Here is a 22,149-nt window from a genome sequence, read left to right as displayed (position 1 = left end):
TAACTTACTCTTGTATATTCTCTATTCCTTTTTCTCATTCCATTTTCCCTTCCTCCCATCTATCTCATCACTTGGTTGTTCGATCAAAGCATTTGAATCTGAGGTAGAGAAAAAACCTAAGTTGAGAGAAGGTTCCTTGCTTGGCCCTCTTACATTTTTTCTATGTCGATCATTCTAGGCCACATGGTGGCACACTTGCACATCTAAATCAAAGAAGGATAAAAAAAATCCTTCTAGGCAACCCAGCCTGGCCAGGAAAAGAGAAACCAACTCTTGCTAGCACTTGGAGAGATTCAACAAAAAAAAAAGTTTTTATATTTCCGATCCAAGTTAGTACTCTAGCGTGTTTTAATTATATGGACATTGGTATACATTAACTGTTATTTCTGTACTGTTTTATGTACTACTTTGGAAGTTCCAACAATAAAAAGCGGCAGATTTTCCTTTCAAATACTATTTGGTGGAGATGCATAATATAAAGAGATGATTATAAAATGGAAATAAACTTCTAAAAAAAATATTTGTTCCTTTATTTGATCTTGTAATTAGGATTGCAAATTCTTGACAAAAGCAATGTTTCAAGCTCCGTGGAATTTATTCTTCTCCATTATTGTTGCATAAAGATATAGATATCATCATATGCATATGTAATCCTATTTCGTGCTTATGGGCAGAATGTAATGACGTAGTCAGGTCCACCAATGCAGGTAAATGTGCTGTTTTTATCATCAAAAGCGTAGCTATAAGCTTGAGGGCACTGCTGCTCAAAGATCTGAGAGTACTTTGTGGGAGGACATTTCTCTGGCTTATCATTCGGCGGAGTGCAGCAGTACTTTGGATCGCCAAATGCAACGCAAGCGCTTTTGCAACTGATGATACGCCCATCAGCTGCTTTCACTTGCAACTCAGCTGGGCACGCCGCGTTAACATTGACAGGGCAAGTCGAGGCCTTGCACTCGCCCGTGCCACCTTTTGGTGCAACAGACATAGGCAAGTTGAAGCCGTCAACAAGGCTAACATCGTAAAAATCTTTACCCCTGTTTTTCGCAATTGTGATTTCAACTAAAGTTGCCGGTGGAACTGCGCCTGCCCCGTTGCATTCGACCTTGCCAGAGCCACAGTTTGCAGTTTCACAAGTGAATTTTCCAGCGGCGTCCGTGGAGCATCTGGTTCGGGCCCAGAAACGACCAGACCATGGAGATGGAGCATCCACTGATCGGCTAGCTTTGGATGCTAGTTCAAAGCCGGTGAGTGATAATTGAGGTTTTTGGTCACCGGTTAGGGTTCCTGGCCAGATCGTATTGGGGCAGTTATTTGTGAAAGTGATTTTCGCTGCATGTGCACCTGCATTTATGTTCAACATAGAACTAGATACTAAGAATATTGATACTGAAAAATTTACATACAAATTATAAATATATCTAATTAAATAATTAAATAAATATCATTTTTTTTAAGAACCTTTTCATAAGTAAGCAGTAATTTTATTATAAATATACTTTGATGATTATTTATCTAATCTCATGTTCGCCTCATTGGTTAGTTCACTTATATGTATCCGGATTGAGAACTTTCACGGTATCCCTTTAAAAAGTACTAGTACTCCTTGTTTTAATAAAATTATTAGTGAACGTCAGAATTATCCATCATCGTTATTCTCTTTTAGACTTCCTACTTGAGACTAATATGAAACAAAAAGAACAAAAAATATAATGAGAAGTTTGTATGATATTACCTGAGAAGAAGAGGATGGCAAAGGTGAGGCCGAGGAGGGAAGCTACTTGGCTCTTCATCATCGACATTGAGTATGTCTTAACTGCCTGTTTGCTGCTAATTAACTTCTGATTTGATGATAAACTTAGGAACGAAGGGGGGTTTATATAGGCTTAGAGCGTGCCTAACTTTTTTGATCTTTTGCACGAGTAAGAATTAGGGGTCTAAGCTGCCTTGGGAACTAGGAAAACGAACGCGCTAACTAACAAATAGATAACGATATTTGGTCTTGGATGAAATGAAGGATATAGGATGAAGAAAGAATGGTGAGACCGAGAGAGACATATAGAAAAATGTACAAAAAATAAAATTTAAAAACAAAACACTAAAAATTATGTAAAGCTTTGCAAGTGGCCCTTTACTACAGTGGTGGAAAGGTGTTGAACCATTGCATGACGGCGTGGGTTTAAATCCTATTGGTGGCTAATCTAACATCTAATCTAACAAATTTTATCGTTTCACAAAAAAAAAGAAAAGAAAAAAAGAATTATGTTAAGCTTTCACTTCATTAAATTTGTTTCATTCATTCTTTTTTGTTTCTTTTCCTCTCACCACTCTTCACCATTCATCCTTTTTTTTAATGTAAACTTCATATCTCAAGTATAAAAATTAAAAACTAAATGGTTATCAAACAAACCTTATTATGCAATGTAATATATGTCTTTTTGAATGAGATTTTAACAGTGTCATGCAATGTTTATCGCCAATCACATATTATACAAATGGTTTGTAAACACATTTTCATATAATGGAAAAATGAATGAACAAAATAGTGTTATAATATGAGTTGAGTTGATTGATCATGCGGGCTAACCATTCATCTAGTATTGCAGTCTAGAGAGTTGTATTTCTCTTTACTTGTTTGTATGAGATTTTAGATTTGACTCACATAAATGACAAAGACATATTATATTTATATTGAGTTTGATATCCAGTTAGTAGATGAATAACCCATTGTGCGGTCTATTCAATTTTTATTTTTATTAGAGTAGAATGTCTCTCTGTTAAAATAGAATTTTTATTTTTATTTTATTTTTATTTTTTTTGGTGTTCTAGTACATGCAGCTGTTGGATTGGCAGTACATATCTCTTAATCAATTAATATGATCCATAAATATCAAATCCTAAAGAGATCAATTAGAAGGTTGATTAGTCATCTCATGATTTTGATTGTTTGACAAACAAGCTACACAGATGGCTAAGCTTACGATAGACTGGTTGGGCTACCGTGAAGGTAAGGGTGGAAAAAAATACTGAAAATTCCAAACAAAACTGAAAAAATGCCGATCCTAAACTAAAAAAATTTCAAACCAAAAATCCTAAAAATTTCAATACTCAATACCAAACCGATCCCCAAATTTCGGTATGGGAATCGGTGTCATACTTTCATTCATTCGGTAATCCTGAACAGAACCGAAATAAAAATATATATATATGTTATTTAATTTTAAATATATATTTGAAATTGTAACAGCCGTCAGATTTAGTTGAGATTTAATCTCAACCGTTGAATACAAATCAAAGTTCAAACCCTCAGAGAACACAAATCAATCACTCTCTCTCTCTCCGTCTCTTCTTGACTCGACAACCTCACCTCATACAACCTCACCGCCCTGCTCGACCTCACCTCAGACAACCTCATCTTAGAATCCGACCACACCCACATCGCACAAGTGACTCACCTTTCTAATATATATATATCTCTCTCTCTCTCTCTCTCTCTCGACTTCTCATCCCTTAGACCCTCACTGTGGAGGAGCCTTCCTTCACGGCACAGAGGCAGAGCCATGGCCATCGGCACCGCTCACCTCTCTGATATCTTTCTCTTGACTTCTTCATCCAGATTCCAGTGCACTATGCATTGATTCTTCCCTAAATCAAGTAAATTTTGGAATTAATTTAGGGTTTGTGAAATTTAGATTAGGGTTTATGAAATTTAGCACTTGGAATTGATATGGAGGTAGAAGATGAGAATTTATCAATAACAGTCAAAATTTAACACTCAATTTTATAAATGTCATTTTTCTTTTTATAAATTCTTTCAAATATGGCAGAAAAACCACTTAAATAGACCAAAATACCCTTATATTAAAACGAAATAAACATAAGAGACAACACCCTATAAGATCAGAATTAAGGAAAAATGGGAGGCACATTTCGTGATGTCAAACCAACTGTAAATTGGAAACCAAAAGAAATCCTCAGATGAAATTGAGCAATCCATGTCACCAAGAAGAGAAGAAACGAAAGACTAAAGAGGAGTAAAAGAAACAACGTGAGCAAAAATGTTAGGAGCTGTAGTAGTATTGCTAATAGAAATTCTGATGCCAATGAGAATTCAGAGTCCAAAGCTAAGATGGAAAAGAAGAGTAAAGGGTCTAGGCTTGGAGGAGTTCGAGTTGCTGCGGACAAAATCAGACCAAAGAGAGTTGGCACGTGATACAAGAGGATGTTCGGGGCTTCCATCTTTCCATTTCAAAACCTTGAGTTCCTAGATCCCCAAATTGCCCAACTTAACATAAAAAAGAGGTCAAAATTTAGGGATCATCTGTGAAACACAGACACGAATATGACGATATGACATGACACGACACACCAATACAAAAAATCTCTAAAAAGTAAGATACGATATGTGAGAGATACAACAATTAAAATTATATAATAATAAACAAAGATAAAAAGATATAATTTAGAACATATTTTGATAAAATAAAAATATATAATTTAGAACATATTTTGATAACACGAGATCATCCAAATTCAAGTTCATTTGATTTGTTGGATAAGAAAAGTTGGAAATCTAATTCCCTTGGCATAGATAAAAGAAGGGTGACAATTGTATTCATAGTTTCAATTAGAGGTTGGCTCTTCATAATTCATATTCACTGATTTCTGTTACCTTTGAAAGTTAAAAAAAAAAAAAAAATGACATTTATAAAAATGAGTGTTAAATTTTGACTATTATTGATAAATTATCTTAGAAGATATGTAATGGCTGAACAATAGTATTAGAAATTTTAGAGCGAGAAGCATTCAATTGGTTTTTTTTCCAAGTCAATCGGGTTATCCCAAAATAATCATTACAAGTTATAAGTCAAATGGTTAAAATTAAGGGAGTTTTAACAAAAAGGGCTTGACACTATTCATTCTTAATCAAAAGGACATTTTGTGTATGAAAAGTCCATAATGTATCAAACTCTTTTCTTTATTTACTTTTATGCCATTTTTATTATTATTGTGGGGTTCATAATGATGTTGACATTTTCGTCTAGAAATACATTATTTTATATGATGCTATTCAACTTATGCTAATTTGCTACCAGTTCCTCATGCTTCCATCATGTTGTCGATGTTATGCAGCTCTTCTTTTGTCAAATTGTTCCAGTACTGTTCATCGCCTTCTACCAGCTTTGCATCTCTTTCTCTATCTTCTTTCACCTTGTAGTACATTTATGCTATTTCTTCTTTGAAATTTTGAGGCTTCCAATAGGGTTGATGACTGATCCTTGTCTTGCTATAAATATACATTTCTTCTTCTTCTTTTTCTGCTATACCATATCATACTTAAAATCTTCAAAATCATCTAAGACTAGCATTTGGATCTCTCGAAATTTTAGAATATTTTTGTATGAAGGAGTCCACCTATATGAGGAGATAGGGAATAGTTTAAAGGACTCTTAATTAATCATGGCTATATGCCTAGCTTTCTCCTTATGCATATGTACATAACAATCCGGAGGACACTAATAAAACTTATGCAAATATCTTTCCATCTTTCTAGATAATCTTCTGCTACTTTCAAAAGCTTTTCAGGAAATAATTCTAGTTGGGAGACATGGTTGATAAATATTTTATTAAGATAGCCAAACTCTAATAGTAAGGCTGGGGTAACTTCCACCACATTATGCTTTTTCTGATACTCATAACTAAAATGCCGTGGGCTATAATCTCTCATGTTAATTATGGCTACAACTATGCTAACCTCCGGTTTACAAATACAATTCTCTGTACTATCACAAAGACATGGTGATACATCTTTGTAATAATATCCATCCCTGGTTTTGAATCAAAGATGGACTGATACAAAGCACATTGTAATTGTAATTGCAACTTTTTCATAGATTGTGATGCTCTGCATAGGATCTCATTTTGCATATCTGGTGGCATTATTCTTAATTTTGCTTTTGAAATTTCTTCTACTAAAATATCATCTTTTATTAAGTTTAAAGATATATTCTTAAGAAAACTTTCATATTTTTCTTGTTTTTCTTTGTCACTCAGAAGCTGATGCTGCTCATTATTTTGATGTTGCTCCAGTTCAATGTCTTCTTCTAAAAGCTCAATTTTAATTTCTTCTATGGGCGCATTAGCCTCTTGTTCTATGGGTTCAATAACCTCTTTTCCTTTGTTCTTATGTTGATTAGTTTCCAAACTTATTTTCAATTCTCTTTTCAGGATGTCACTTGCCTTATGCTGCATTGTAAGAGATTGAAGTTCTTGGTTCATTTTGGTAAACTTACTAAGTAATGACTCATGGTCCCTAGAGATAACTTGAAGGTTGTGCTCAAGAGAATGAATATAATGTTGGCTTTGATGAAAATTAAAATTAAAACTATCAAACTCTTGTTCTAAGGCTCTAATTAGTTTTTCATGGCCTAATCTCATACTTGGCTGTTTGATTTGGATATTCCAAAAATTATTTAACAGAACCTGCTACCTATCATAAAGTCCTGGTACTCTTGGCCTATATCTCAAGGTAGGATTTCTGATTCCTTCAATAATATTGCCATTAAAGTTGAAAGTAGGTGTTGATGGTGATGTTGGTCTGCTATTTTGAAATCCATTGAATGGTGGAGGTCCATGATGCATCATTATGCTACTGAAAGGTGCTATTCTGCCTTGTGGTCATGTGCTATTTGAGAATGATGGTCTATGATATTCCATACCTGTTCAACAAATTAATTTTGATAAGATATCAACTAATGTATTGTCATTACCTTTTATATTTCAAAAATTGGTTTAAAACCATTTCCTATAATTGAATCAACAAAATTAACCCATCTTTGGGCTGTCTATTTATTAGCATGTATCTTATTATAATGAGAAACTATATTTTGACAATTTGTTGTAATCGTAAATACTTCATTATGTAAAAATAAAGAAAATGCTTCAAGTGAATTAATTATCTCTAAAATTTCTAAATCTGTTGATAGTAATCTTGATTGTACATCACTAAGTTTTCCTGATGAATATCTACAAACTTGTTCGTTAGACTTTGGTGACTCGTTATGCTTTTTCTGGTATAATATACCTGTCCATCCTAATGATGAAGTATCTATTTCAACTATTTTGTAACTATCATCTAATGGTAATGTTAATGGTTTAAGTTTAGTAATTTCTTCCTTTATATTTTGAACTGATTTAATATCTTCACTATTAAAATATCTTTGTCTTGTTTTGCTAGTTTTACAATGTAATACTGCTATTTTTCTTCCTAAATCAGGGATAAATTTTTTTGCATAATTTAATAATCCTAAAAATGTTTGTAAATGTTTCTTATCTTCTAACTTATCTGGAAATTCTAAAACCTTTTTAGCTATATGATCTTGTAATTGTATTGTAAATGACTTGATATACATTACTAAAAATTCTATTTCTACTTTTCTAATGCTATTTTATTTTTGCTAATCACAATTCCCTTATTGATAAACTCTTGTAAAACTATCTCTAAATGCTTTCTATGTTTATTTCTATTTTTAGTATGTACTAAAATATCATCTACATAAGCACTACAAAAATTATCATATTTCTTGAAAATTTGGTCCATCTTTCTTTGAAAGATCGATGGAGTATTTTAAAGGCCAAATGACATAACAAGCCACTCAAAATGTCCTTCTGGACAAGTAAAAACTATCTACTCAATTGATCTTCTGCTAATCGTATTTGCCAAAATCCTGATTTACAATCAAATTTACTAAAATATTTACTCTCTTGGATTTTATTTATAAGCTTATCCTTACTTGGTAACTTATAACTATCTTCATATGTATTATCATTTAATCTCTTGTAATTATAAACTATTCTAGCCTTACCTCTCTTAAGCTCTGAATGTTTTTCCACAATAAATGCTGCTAATCTATGTCTAGACTTTGAGGGTCTAATTACTTTTAAATTTACAACTCTTTTATTTGCTGCTCAAACTCTTGTTTATCTAATAAACTACAAGGCATATCAGCTGTTTTATGGTTAAATCAAGGTTAATTATATCTAATTTTGCTAATATTATTTTTACTACAATGTAATTGTGGGTATTCTCCTATAATCCTAGTTTGTTCTGCTAATTATAACAATTCTCTTAAACTCTTTGGTCTATCTAACTGTAATATTTCTATACGGATTTCTTCTTCTAAAATCGGATATTAATGTTCAAATATTTCTTCATCAAACTCTTCTATGTTATTATGCTCATCATTTTCTTTTGCGTTTTCCAAATAATAACTATCTTGACTACTAGATTCTTCTATACTTAAGCTTTTGTATGCTGCTATAGTATTACTTTGATCAGTTATTGTAATACCTCTTTTGAAAAATGTTATGTTAGGATTCACAAATAAAAAACCTTGTAAACTTTTCAAAAAATTTAAACCTAAAATGAACGGGTATGATCCTACTGGTGAAACAAATGTTAATGGTAAATTAAATTGTTGTTTTCAACTTTAATAGACTCATTATTAATGCAATGTGTTAAGTAAACTGGTCTCTCATCAAATTGTGTTATTCTCATAGGTTTTGTTAATTTTTGTCTATATTTTTTTGGTACTAACTCTTCTCTTATGACACTCTTTGTACTTTCTGTATCTATCATATCTATTGTTTGTATCTTATGTTCTTTTGCTAATTCTATTTCACAATTTATGGTAATTAAAGAATTATTTTTTGGCTTTTCTATACTATGAACAGTATTTCATAATGTTTTAGTATTTTCTTGTGATTCTGTTGAATTAACTTCTAATAATCTATTACTATAACACTTTTCACATAATATAGAATATGAATTACAGTATTTGTTTGCAACTAACTTGCTATACTTATGATATTTTTTTAGCCAACCTAAATTTATATATTTATACTCTTCTTCATGTTATAAATACAAACATATACTCTTCTGAATCACTATTTGTGCTACTTGAATCTTCCGAGTTTGAATCTATCATATTTATACTGTATACTATAAATATTCTCATTATCACTTAAATCATCTAAGCTATATAGTGATTGTATATCTTCATCTTCTTCTAACTTAAACAACTCCATTAAATGTACTTTTTCTCTCGACTATTTACCTAATTTTGGACATTTAGGTCTAATGTGTCCAGTCTCTCCACATGAATAATATTTGCGACTACTCTTATCTTTTGGTGCTTTATATTTTCTAATCCAAGGTCTACCACTTCTTTTCCTAAATTGTTTTGGAATATATTTTCTCTTCCTATATGTTCTTGAAGGTCTTATGCTGTTTGTATGATTTGTATGACTTATATTTCTTTTTGTATATTTTCTATGCTTATTCTTTTTATGACAACCATACTGTTGTGATATTTTTATAACTCATGTAAAATTGTTCCTAATTTGTCTCTTAGCTTTTATTTGACTACACTCTTGTCTAAGTATATCATATACATGTTGAATTCTAGGTCCTATTGCAATATCATTTTTCTTTAGATGCTTTTGCCATTTATTCCAAATTTTTTCTCCTATTGGTTCTTTTATTTTTGTCTTGTAAGTATCTAATAAATTAATATCACTAATTCTACCTGTTCTTCCTAAATATTTAAAGAAATTTGTGGTATACTCAGCTACATACTATAAATCACAAATTTGTAATTGTTCTAAATTTCTAATTGCTCTTATTTGTTCTTATTTGCTTCTGCCATCTAATCTATTATGATCTAAAAATTCTTGTTTAATCTAAGTAACAAAACCATCAATATTAAAATGTGCTTTAGCTGCTCGATACTTTTGGATTTTGAACTTTGCATGACTGAAAATAATAAAAAACTAAACCATCTAACGTATGCTCAAAATAATCTAACATATTTTGTGAATTACTAAAATCAAACATTAATGCTGCATGTACGCAAACTTTTTCCTATCTTTCAATTGTTCTCTCCCAATCTTGTGGATTTACATTATCTAAGTTTAATATATTTTCTGCTATATTAATTTGTTCTAACCTTCTCAAATATGGAATCCTTTTTTTTCTAGATGGTTTTATCATACTTTCTTCTATGTACTCTACTTTTGCTTTTTCATTATATTGTTCATTTGTTGGTCTCAAAAATTGTTGGTTAGTTCTACTTATGTATCTTGGATTTGGATTTTCTACTCTTGATGTGCTACTTTCTTCTGTTGGATTACATGCTACTTTTAATTCTAATAAATTATTATATTATTTTGATCCTAAAATATGTTATACTCCTATTTCTAAAATTAAAATTTCATCTCTTCATCTGAAATTATGTGCAGTCCTAAATCATGTCTTATATTTTTCTAAGTATTGTTCTTCATCTAAATGATCGATATCTTCTATAAGCTTATTTACAATATGATCAAAATTTTGCTCAACTAAATTAATATCTAAATTATCAAAAGCCATACGTATACTCTTGTTTTCGATTTCACTTTCATCCTCTTCTATTTTTTCTAGTTGCTTGTAATTACTAAGCCTAATTGTTGCTTGACCTGTACTAGCTTCATATATTTGTACTTTATCTGGTTGTCTATTTCTTACTACTTGTAAATTAGGTAATGTCCAATGAGTTCCTTCTAAAAAGCTATTATCTACGGGTTTTGCTTCTATCATATTTACATGTTTATTACCAAATGTTTGAACTAAATTTTGAAATTTTAAATTAAACTTATGATTATATCTATCAGACACTTTACCATTATACATTAAGCTAATACACAAATTTTTATACTCTCCTTTCATATTATAATTTTTTGTTCTTATGCTTACTTTAATATATTTACTAAATTCATTAATTGTCATAACATAATTTGGAATACATCCTATGACTGCTAACTTTGAACTTAAATCTACTTAAGTTGTTGCTATTGCTGCTTGTTGGTGATTATCCCATCTATCATCGTATATATATACACTAAAGTTTTTGTGCCTACTTGTGCTCTGATTAATCCTGCTATCCCAATTAATATTGTTCCTATGTGAATCTAACTGAAATTTGATTTTCTCAAATGAGTAACTACTTCTTTACTAATTAAATTAAGTGTAACTTCTTTATCGATACAACTAACTACATGTTGACTGATGCTACTTACAATTCTACTTCTGTCTTCAAATAAACCTAATTAATACAAATTATATTTATTTTTTTTTGTTCTCTCAAAACCTCTTCGAATAAATTCTTGTGTTTTTTCTTCGTTTGGATAAATATCTTCTGCTCTAACTACTTCTTTTTTTTTTTTCCTAAAGAGTTCCATTTTCTATTATCAAAAGGATTTAGCTTAGGTCTTCTAATATTATTTTTTGCACTTAAAGTTAAATTTTCTAATTTATCTAGCAAAGATGGTGGAAGTGATGAAGATGCATCATGTAAAACTTGGTTTATTTCTGCTATTTGTTCTTCAACTTGATCTAATTTTTTAGCCAAACTTAAAATTAGTTGAATAATTAAATTATTTTGCCTAATGAGAATATTACTACTGGCTACTTGTGTTGAAAAATCTGTTAAACCTACTGGTTCTTTGTCTAACTTACTAATTTCTTTCAAAACTTGGATATATTTTCTGCTAGTTCTAGAATCGATCATTAAATTAATAATTAAACTAATAATTTATCTATTTTATTATGCAACTTATCTACTTGTTCACTCAACTCTTTTTGCACTAATTGATTTTTTTGAACTTCTAATTTTAACTGTTCAACTATTTCTAATGATCAGAGTTTTACTTGCTTAGGCTTACTATCTATGAGGTCAATAAGCTCTTTTATCTCTCTTTTGCTAGGAAACCTTTGAATATTTTTATTATTATCTTCTAACTGAGATGTAATATAATCTAAATTTTGTCTAATTATTTTTATGGATTTTTTTTGAAAATGTTCTAACAACTAGTTCAACAAATGATTATGCTTATTATCCAATTTTATATTTTCTACTTGACCAATAATAAGATCTACAATACTATTGGCTTGTGGATTTTCTTCATTATGCAAAATATGATTATGCTTTCTCAATGGAAAATAACAAACTAAACTATTTTGGTCTAAGGTTATTTTTCTTTTTTGAGGTTCACTAATTTCTAATTTAAGGTAATCTATCATAAACTACAGTCTACCTTTCTCTAAAGTTACGGCTAATTGGCTTCTTGGAAACTTTCTTTCTTCTATAAGGGTTTGTAAAGTTTGATCTGTTGCCCTTTTTGCTTCCAAAACTTTATGCTGCACTTCTATGTTATTATATTTACGAGTAAATGAAGGATGTTCAAGATAACCAAGATAAAACTTTTGCTTCTTCAAAGTCCTGCTAATTCTTTTGGATATATATGCTAATCTTCTCTTTATGGTATTTATAGTGGGGTGTCTGGGACAATAAATACCTGGTGGTTGTGGTTGACAGGGTCTACAATGACAATAATATCTGTTATTCATACAAAATAAACAAGTATGATATCAGTTGTATTAATGACTTCCGTCCTCAAGGTACTTTACTATTATAATTATACTATTAAAATGCTAAACTTGGCTCTGATACCAGATTCGCAAGGCATGCCCGGTTAAGTAGTCGGATGATCATTATAACAACTAGACATAGAACCTTGCACATGGAACTCGACATGTTTCAGCATGACGGCCATTCACGGTATAAGTATAAGGCCTTAACGGCTGAACTCAGAGGTACCCTAATTAATGTCTAGTTATTTGTATGACAATCATTCAACTATAACAGAGTGCTTAAACAAAGTATGATCATCAGTTTAGCAGGTTAATAATATAACTACAATAGTGTTTCCTTGTTTTGGACTAGAAGTCTAATTAAACAAACACACTAAAGAAAGAAAAGAAAACTTACTTAAGACTTGGAGATTGCTTGAATATGTACACTTGAACTTTTATTGATATATAGAATGTTTACAAAGATAGTTGTTTACAAGAAAGTGTTTACAAGGATGCTATGAAGACTACGGATGCTTGAGAGTATGAAGATGGTGTGAGTATATGGTGAGAGTAGGGTGTTCAGGTGTTGAGATGCTGAGGTGTTGAGGTCTTTTGATGTTGAGGTATGTTTTCAATGAATAAAACTCTACTTATATATACTGAATGAGGATACAACGGTATAAAAATTTACAAATGGTTGGTGTGGACATCTCTTTGGTATTTGTTACTTTGCTTCTACTGTTGCTGGAAATATCAGGATTGTTTCTGAAACGTGTCTAATTTTTGCTTTGCATGTGAATTTGCTTGTCTCTTTTTGCTTTGCATGTGAACTTGCTTGTCTCATTTTGCTTTGCATGTGAACCTGCTGCATAGTTTTTCTCCTGGAATTTTTATATTTGCTTTGATAAAAAGCATGTGACATGTGATGGATGTTGGAGATTGGGATACTTTTGGTTTATTTTGTTAGAAGGTTTTCAAGGGCAACATTGCCATTTTTGAAATTATTTGTCCTTAAGGTTAAATGAAAGTTTTCTAGGATGTTTCCATTAGTTTTCCCTACAATTAAATTAAGCACTTTTTTTTTTAAGAATGCTAAGTACTTTCTTCATGTGCCTTTCTTCTTTAATTTGTAATATTGGTACGCAAAATTAATGATCAAATCGTATAATTTTGAGACTATTTTTAAGAGATTAGTATTGACAATTTTATTAAAAATTAATATTAGCAATTAAAAAAATCTATTCATCAGGCATTTCTTTTTAGTGAAGAGAGAAGAATGCAAGATATTTTTCTTAGTACTATATAAATTTCTATGGAAACTAGTGTAGTCTTTCCTTTTTTTTTTTTTTTTTTTTTTTTTGTTGCCAAGAAAACTAGTTTAGTCATTTAATTATTATTCTATTGTTAATTAAAATACTCTTTATTTACTTAGAAACTTTAGTAACCATCAAATAATTAAACGATTTGAAAAATACACAATTTCAACTATATGAGACCACATCAGGGTAATCCTACTGGCAATTTTAGTATTGTTTTTACACATTTGCACTTTTCGATCCGAAGCCTTTGAAACTACTCCAAGCGCTGGTAATGATCTTGTTTAGCTGATGAATCATATCAAAATTACTGAACTTTTTTAGGAGATCTATGAACCCAACTTCCATTAGCCCTGTTGACCAAAAGAAAAAAAAAAAAAAAAGTTGCTCTAAGCTCTCTCTCTCTCTCTCTCTCTCTCTCTCTCTCTCTCTCTCTTTTCTTTTGGGGTCAGCTTTAAGCTCTCTTTCTAATAAACTTTAAGGACCAACACGTGACACTGGCAACTAGAATTTTACCTAAAATCCTAATTAAATCTTATAAAATAAAAAAATATTGTCTTTTTTATTTTCCAACAAGAAACAACTCATTCTAATCCAAAAGTCATAAGCACGTAGAATGCCACGATGGCCTAGAGAAGATCCCCGTGTGGAAAATCTAAAATTGGCCAAGGTCCAGAGAGCAATTGATGTCCAATCCCAGGTAATCAAGGTCCATGATCATTCTATGTTCTCTTGAATTCCTATCATACCATAGTGTAGCCGCAGTGTTTTTTTTTTTACTTTTTTTTTTTTGGTAAAAACACTATGCCAAAACATGGTGAAACATTTATTTAAAACAAAACAAACTAACAATAAGGGCCCAATACATGTACACAAAGCAAAACGGGACCTTCCAAACAAACCAAAAAAGAGCCCAACCAAAAGTTGGGACCCAAGAAAACAGAAAACTAAAAACAACCAAGGATTTGTTGCAACCAACGCTGCTACAATAGTGCATGTCAATCCACACAAATCCCATCCCCCAACCGAGCCTCAACTCAGCAATTCCATCAACCAATTCCAATCTTCAGTCCAAGCACATCCACAAATTACAAAGAACTTGCATCAAAGTGAAAGAAGCGCGTGGAAATCCACGAGTAACACTGACATCCAAGGCAGATAGCAAAGAGAAGGTGATGGTGTTTGGAACACCCGACCTAGTGGAAGCACTAGATTAGAACTCACCGACTCGACAAGCCGCAAATCGCGGTGAAACTTGACTAAAGATCGGAAATTAGAGGAAGGAGGAAGAGATACACCAGCGGGATGAGAAGAGGGTACATCGAACATGAGCCGTAGTCTAGATTATTTTGTTTTCATGTAATTTACTTCCCGCACTTGTCTCTCAATTTCTATACATTCTGCAATTTAATCAGTGCATTGTATTTCAATTCTCTTTTACTATTGCAAATTTAATTCAAGCACTCGACCTTTGTTTTTTTTTTTTTTTTGAGCTCATCGCTATTTTTACACTAAGCGGAGGGGGAGTTTGGCTAAGCCACACAATGGGCAGCCTAATTTGGTATCAAATTCACCATCCATGAGATTCAAACCTAAGAACTTTCACTTCCAAGTGAAGAGGAATACTACCAGACCGTAGTATTGAGTAACTAGCACTCGTCTTTTGAATTCTTTATTTTATGCACTTTACTCTTAGTCTTGTCTTAATTTTATTTAATTTCGAAGCACCTTTATTTTGAAGCACTAGTTCTTCATTTAATTTATACTTTCCCACAAGTAGGTTAACTTTAATCTAGTATATTCTCTATTCCTTTTTCTCATTCCAGTTTCCCGTCCTCCCATCCATTTCATCACTTGGTTGTTCGATCAAAGCATTTGAATTTGAGGTAGAGAAAAAACCTAAGTTGAGAAAAGGTTCCTTACTCGGCCTTCTTACATTTTTTCTACGTTGATCATTTCTAGGCCATGTGGTGGCACATTTGCACATCTAAATCAAAGAAGGATAAAAAAAATCCTTCTAGGCAACCCAGCAGGGCCAAAAAGAGGAAAACAGAAACCAACAGAACTACTTGATGAGTCAATTTCATATTATATATTTTACCCTATTCTTAGTATATTTCGGTTAATATTTTGAAAGAATTTTGATACTTTGAATTGTATTTTCAATATAGGACTTTCGACTTCTCTTGGAGCAAAACATGGCCAAATGAACGAATTTTGGAGTAATTCGACAATCGTGAGTCACTTAGCTTGATCGTATCAAAATATTAGATTTTTCTACCAAGCGGTTATTTTCTAGCAATAAAATAAAGGAGTGATGGGCGGTGCTGGAATAATGACGTTTTGGGCTTGAATTGCATTTTTGGAGCCCAATATGATCTCGGATGGGTTTGTGGCCTTATGGAGATGTGTTCAGAACGTCTTGATCTTCAAAATAAGCTATTATGGACCGGATTTGGAGGACATTGAGGCTAAAACGTGGCTGGTTAGTTTCTGTGCAGTTTCTCCTAGTTTAATTAGGACTTTATGTTTTAATATATTTTATTATTATTTAGCTTCCTAGTGGATATAAGAGACTTGGTTCCTAGGGTTTGTGCGGCTGGCTTTGAGGGAGATATTAAAGGTTTTAGTCAGCCCTAGTTTGGGACTACGCTTTCTTTTATGCAACTTTGGAGGCAGAGGGAATTGCTAGGGTTTTTGGAGGTTTTCTACTTTAAGGTGTTTTCAATCATTTTCTTAATAATATTTTCTATGATTTCAATTAATATGTGTAACTAATTCCTTTTGCTAGGGCGAAGCCTTGAGCCTTAGCATGAATATATAATTTTTATGTAATTGCTTATGATTGATTGCATGTGCACTTTGAATTACTAATCACCATGATTAAAACTATCAAATTATCTTAATGCCTGATCACCATTAAGATCTTTAGAAAAGTAATTTGATGCAATTTTGGTTGGAAGGTTCCTTGAAATTGGCTCTGGCTTCTTGTGATTAATAATTGCAATTTCACTTAAGATGAACACCACGTCTTAAGGGTTACATGGTTTTTCAAAGGATTTTTATAAAGCATAATGAGTCTCTCATGTTCAGATTTGATCCGAACGTCCGGACGGGTTGTATGTTAGATATACATTCTATGTTGGAGGTTCCAAGTAGAATATAAATTAGGAAAACCTAACCTTCAAAGTGGCATGTGTAGATCATAAGTAATTGGTAAAAATACATAGGATTGCTAGGTGATGGTGGAACCCTAGTACTTTCTGAATTTGATTTTTCCAAAATAGTTTTCTTTCCCCTTCATCTTTAATACTGCAGATTAGTTTATTTTTATTAACTAAATTCATTTTAATTTAAGTAGGTTATAAAATCAACCATCTCAACTTTTTGTTTTACAATAATTAATTGGAATTTGGTTTGTTTCGAATTATTTAATAAACCCTGGGGAGAACAACCTTGCAAGAACCATTTATACTACAACAACCTGATCATTCTTGCAAGTAATATAGGAGTTTTTGACCCGTTTGCGTGTGTGGTAAAATCCTTATCACCCATGTTCACGGTTAATGCAATAGTGTGGCCGCACCAATTTATGCAAGTGTAGAAAAGATGAAAATAAAGGGTTTAAGGAAAATTTAGAATTCTTTACAATCTCACAATTCTCAAATACTACTTCAATTCTTTATTCTTCTTCAAAAGGAGGTATTTATTAGATTACAAATCAGCAATACTAAGAAATAAATCAAAACAATCATTTGTCTACAAGACAAGAAAACCTAGACCAAATCAAATCATATCAAAATCCTAATTAAATCTTATAAAATAAAAAAAATATAGTCCTTTTTATTTTCCAACAAGAAACAACTCATTCGGATCCAAAAGTAACAAGCACGTAGAACGCCATGATAGCTTAGAGAAGATCCTCGTGTCGAAAATCTAAAATTGGCAAGGACAAAGGTCTAGAGAGTAATTGATGTCTAATCCCAGGCAATCAAGGTCCATGATCATTCTATATTCTCTTCAATTCCTATCATACCATAGTGTAGTCGTAGTCCTTTTTTATTTTTTGGGGGTAAAAACACCATGCCAAAAACATGGTGAAACATTTATTTCAAACAAAACAAACTTACAACAAAGACCCAATACATGTACACAAAGCAAAACGGGATCTTCCAAACAAACTAAAAAAGAGCCCAACTAAAAATTGCGACCCAAGAAAATAGAAAACTAAAAACAACCGAGGGTTCGCTGCAACCACGGCCGCAACCAACGCTACTACAACAGTGCATCCTATCCCCCAATTGATCTGAGCCTCAGCAATCCCATCAACCAATTCCAATCTTCAGTCCAAGCATAGCCACAAATTACAAAGAACCTGCATCAAAGTGAAAGAAGCGCATGAAAATTCTTGAGCAACACTGCCATCCAAGGTAGACAATAAAGAGAAGGTGATGGTGTTTGGAACACCTGACCCAGTGGAAGCACCAGGTCAAAACTCACCGACTCGACAAGCCGTAAATCGCAGTGAAACTTGACTAAAAATAAGATATTAGAGGAATGAGGAGGAGATACACCAGTGGGATGAGAAGAGGGTAAATCGAACCAGGAGCCATAGTCTAGATTATTTTGTTTTCATGCAATTTACTTCCCACACTTGTCTCTCAATTTCTTTACATTATGTAATTTGATCAACGCATTGTATTTTAATTCTCTTTTACTATTGCAAATTTAATTCAAGCACTCGTTTTTTTTAGTACATCGATATTTTTACACTAAGGGGATGGGGAATTTGGCAAAGCCATACAATGAGCAACCTAATTTGGTATCGAATTCGCCATCCACGAGATTCAAACCTAAGATCTTTCACTTCTAAGTGAAGAGAAATATCACCAAACCGTAGTACTGAGTAGCTAGCACTTCTCTTATGAATTCTTTGATTTACGCACTTTACTCTCAGTCTTGTCTTAATTTTATTTAATTTATAAGCACCTTTATTTCTATGCACTAGTTCTTCATTTAATTTATACTTTCTCATACATGGGTTAAGTTTAATCTTGTATATTCTATATTCCTTTTTCTCATTCCATTTTCCCTTCCACCCATCCATTTCATCACTTGGTTGTTCGATCAAAGCCTTTGAATCTGAGGTAGAGAAAAAACCTAAGCTGAGAAAATGTTCCTTGCTTGGCCACTTACATTTTTTCTACGTCGATCATTCTAGGCCACGTGGTGGCACACTCACACATCTAAATCAAAGAAGGATAAAAAATCCTTCTAGGCAATTCGGCCCGGCCAAAAAGAGGAAAACAAAAGCCAACAAAACTACTCTTGCTAGCACTTGGAGAGATTCAACAAAAAAAATGTTTTTATATTTCTGATCCAAGTTAGTACTCTAGTGTGTTTTAATTATAGGGTTATTATACAAAATAGTTCCTGAGATTTGCATGATCAATAGAAATGGTCCCTGAGATTGAAAATCAATAGAAATGGTCTCTAAGATTGTCCACCATCCATGATTTTGGTCATTCCGTTAAAAACTCTTTGGGCAATTTTCAAAACTTCGTAACTCAATCGATTCTTAACCAAATTTGACCCATAATATATCAAAATGAAGATAAGAAAGTGTAGAACAAGATTATACCTATTTGGAAGCCCAATGATTGCCATAGATGGCGGAAAAATAGCCTGAAAGGTGACTGGTTTGCAGGAAAATTGAAAAACTCGCCGAAAACTGAGTAACTTTAAATGTTCATAACTTCTTCAATACTCAACGAAATCAAGTGACTCAAAAATGAAAATCATACTTCTTAACGAGACGAAGAGAATGCTATCTTTCTTCACTGCTAAATTGCCGTGGTTTTGCCGGAAAAACTGCTCGAAAATGGCTAACTCACAAAAGGTGAGCCACTTTTGAGCCGTTGTCCGACCAAAAAACAGTGAGTTAGCCTTCGAAAAAGGTACCATTCTCTTCGTCTCATCAAGAATTATTATTTTTGTTTTTGAATCACTCGATTTGGTTGGGTATTGAAGAAGTTATGAACATTTAAGGTTTACCCAGTTTCCAGGGAGTTTTCCAGTTTTCCCATTGACCAGTCACATTTCAGGCTATTATTTGGCCATATCCGGCAACCATTGGGCTTCCAAATGGTATAATCTTATTCTACAATTTCCGATCTTCATTTTGATATATTATGGGTCAAATTTGGTTAAGAAATGATTGAGTTACAAAGCTTTGAAAATTGCCCAAAATTGTTTTTAACGGAAGGACAAAAATCATGGATGGTGGACAATCTCAGGGACCATTTCTATTGATTTTCAATCTTAGGGACCATTTCTATACGGCAGATTTTCCTTTCAAATACTATTCGGTGGAGATGCATAATATAAAAAGATGATTATAAAAGGGAAATAAAATTCTAAAAATACTATTTGTTCCTTTATTTGATCATGTAATTAGTATTACAGATTCTTGACAACAGTAATGTGTCAAGCTCCGCGGAATTTATTCTTCTCCATTATTGTTACATAAAGAAACAGATATGATCATCTGCATATATAATCCCATTTCGTGCTTATGGGCAGAAAGTAATGACGTAGTCAGGTCCACCATTGCAGGTAAATGTGCTGTTTTTATCATCATAAGCGTAGCTATAAGCTTGAGGGCACTGCTGCTCAAAGAACTGAGAGTACTCTGTGGGAGGACATGTCTCCGGCGTATTATTCGGCGGAGTGCAGCAGTACTTCGAATCACCAAACGCAAGGCAAGCGCTTTTGCAAGCGATGACAGTCCCATCAGCCGCTTTTACTTGAAGTTGAGCTGGGCACGCCGCATTAACATTGGCAGGGCAAGATGAGGGCTTGCAGTCGCCCGTGCCACCTTGTGGGGCAACAGACATAGGCAAGTTGAAGCCGTCAACAAGGCTAACATCGTAAAAATCTTGACCCCCGTTTGCTGCAATTGTGATTTCAACTAAAGTTGCTGGTGGAATTGCACCTGCCCCGTTGCATGCTACCTGGCCAGAGCCACAGTCTGCAGTTTCACAAGTGAATTTTCCAGCGGCGTTCGTGGAGCATCTGGTTCGACCCCAGAAGCGACCAGACCATGGAGATGGAGCGTCCACTGATTGGCTAGCTTTGGATGCTAGTTCGAAGCCAGTGAGTGATAACTGAGGTTTTTGGTCACCGGTTAAGGTTCCTGGCCAGACAGTGTAAGGGCAGTTGTTTGTGAAAGTGATTTTCGCTGCGTGTGCACCTGCGTTTGTATTCAACATAGAACTAGATACTAAGAATATTGATACTGAAAAATCTACATACAATTATAAACATATCTAATCTCATGTTCGCCGCATTGGTTAGTTCACTGATATGTATCCGGATTGAGAACTTTTATGGTATCCTTTTAAAAAGTACTAGTACTCCTTGTTTTAATAAAATTATTAGTAGACGTCACGGAATTATCCATCATCATTATTCTCTCTTAGACTTCCTACTTTCACTAACAGTATTACAATATAGTGTGGACTAACCCCTCTCATATTTGCATCCGGCAGGCATGCATACAATATACTAGAGACTAATATGAAGCAAAAAGAACAAAAAATATAATGAGAAGTTTGTATAATATTACCTGAGAAGAAGAGTATGGCCAAGGTGAGGCCGAGGAGGGAAGCTACTTGGTTCTTCATCATCGACATTGAATATGTCTTAATTGCCTGTTTGCTGCTAATTAACTTACTTCTGAGTTGATGATAAACTTAGGAACGAAGGGGGGTTTATATAGGCTTCGAGCGTGCCTAACTTTTTTGATCTTTTCCACGAGTAAGAATTACGGGTCTAAGCTGCAATGGGAACTAGGAAAACGAACGCACTGACTAACAAATAGATGACAGTATTTGGTCTTGGAATGGTATGGTTATCATCCTTGACCTGCAATTACTCCCTCCAAAAATTCATTTTTAATCCAAAAATTAAGAGTCATTTGATAATCATTTTATTTTTAAAATTTTAGTTTTTAGTTTTGTGTTAAAAAAAGAAGAAGAAAAATATGGATGAAATGAAGGATATAGGATGAAGAAAGAATGGTGAGACCGTGAGAGACATGTAGAAAAATGTATAAAAAAAGTTACAAAAAATAAAATTTAAAAACAAAACTCTAAAAATTATGTAAAGCTTTGCAAGTGGCATTTTACTACAGTGGTGAAAAGGTGTTGAGCTTTTGCATGACGGCATGGGTTCAAACCCTATCAGTGGCTAATTTAACATCTAATCTAAAAAAAAAAAAAGAATGATGTTAAGCTTTCACTTAACTATTCATCTAGTATTGCAGTCTAATTAGTTGTATTTCTTTTTACTTGTGTGTATGAGATTTCAAATTTGACTCAC

The 22,149-nt window shown here is 32.8% G+C and overlaps 2 protein-coding genes across 2 annotated transcripts; both read right to left on the bottom strand.

Annotated features, from left to right (window-relative positions):
• Positions 1 to 501: 501 nt before the first annotated feature.
• Positions 502 to 1,943, bottom strand: LOC103948556 (thaumatin-like protein 1a). Its single transcript, XM_018647776.2, has 2 exons — positions 1,736 to 1,943; positions 502 to 1,344 (listed from the first exon to the last, which is right to left on the bottom strand). Exons 1-2 carry the CDS (start codon positions 1,800 to 1,802, stop codon positions 665 to 667), a joined length of 747 nt encoding a protein of 248 aa, XP_018503292.2. The 5' UTR covers positions 1,803 to 1,943; the 3' UTR covers positions 502 to 664.
• Positions 1,944 to 20,181: 18,238 nt separating this feature from the next.
• Positions 20,182 to 21,555, bottom strand: LOC103948476 (thaumatin-like protein 1a). Its single transcript, XM_009359507.2, has 2 exons — positions 21,395 to 21,555; positions 20,182 to 21,019 (listed from the first exon to the last, which is right to left on the bottom strand). Exons 1-2 carry the CDS (start codon positions 21,459 to 21,461, stop codon positions 20,340 to 20,342), a joined length of 747 nt encoding a protein of 248 aa, XP_009357782.2. The 5' UTR covers positions 21,462 to 21,555; the 3' UTR covers positions 20,182 to 20,339.
• Between the last annotated feature and the right edge of the window lie 594 nt (positions 21,556 to 22,149).

This window comes from the organism of the source record quoted next, unplaced genomic scaffold (genome assembly GCF_019419815.1).
Source record: "Pyrus x bretschneideri cultivar Hongxiangsu unplaced genomic scaffold, Pyrus_bretschneideri_v1 Contig41, whole genome shotgun sequence".
NCBI lineage: Eukaryota > Viridiplantae > Streptophyta > Magnoliopsida > Rosales > Rosaceae > Pyrus > Pyrus x bretschneideri.
This window is presented reverse-complemented; position numbering and strand designations above follow the sequence as displayed.

Excerpts from the sequence above, each read along its gene's own strand:
- LOC103948556 (XM_018647776.2), bottom strand. The coding sequence starts at position 1,802 with ATGTCGATGATGAAGAGCCAAGTAGCTTCCCTCCTCGGCCTCACCTTT. Across the intron at positions 1,345-1,735 it reads TGCCATCCTCTTCTTCTCAG|GTGCACATGCAGCGAAAATC; the intron begins GTAATATCATAC and ends ACATAAATGCAG.
- LOC103948476 (XM_009359507.2), bottom strand. The coding sequence starts at position 21,461 with ATGTCGATGATGAAGAACCAAGTAGCTTCCCTCCTCGGCCTCACCTTG. Across the intron at positions 21,020-21,394 it reads GGCCATACTCTTCTTCTCAG|GTGCACACGCAGCGAAAATC; the intron begins GTAATATTATAC and ends ATACAAACGCAG.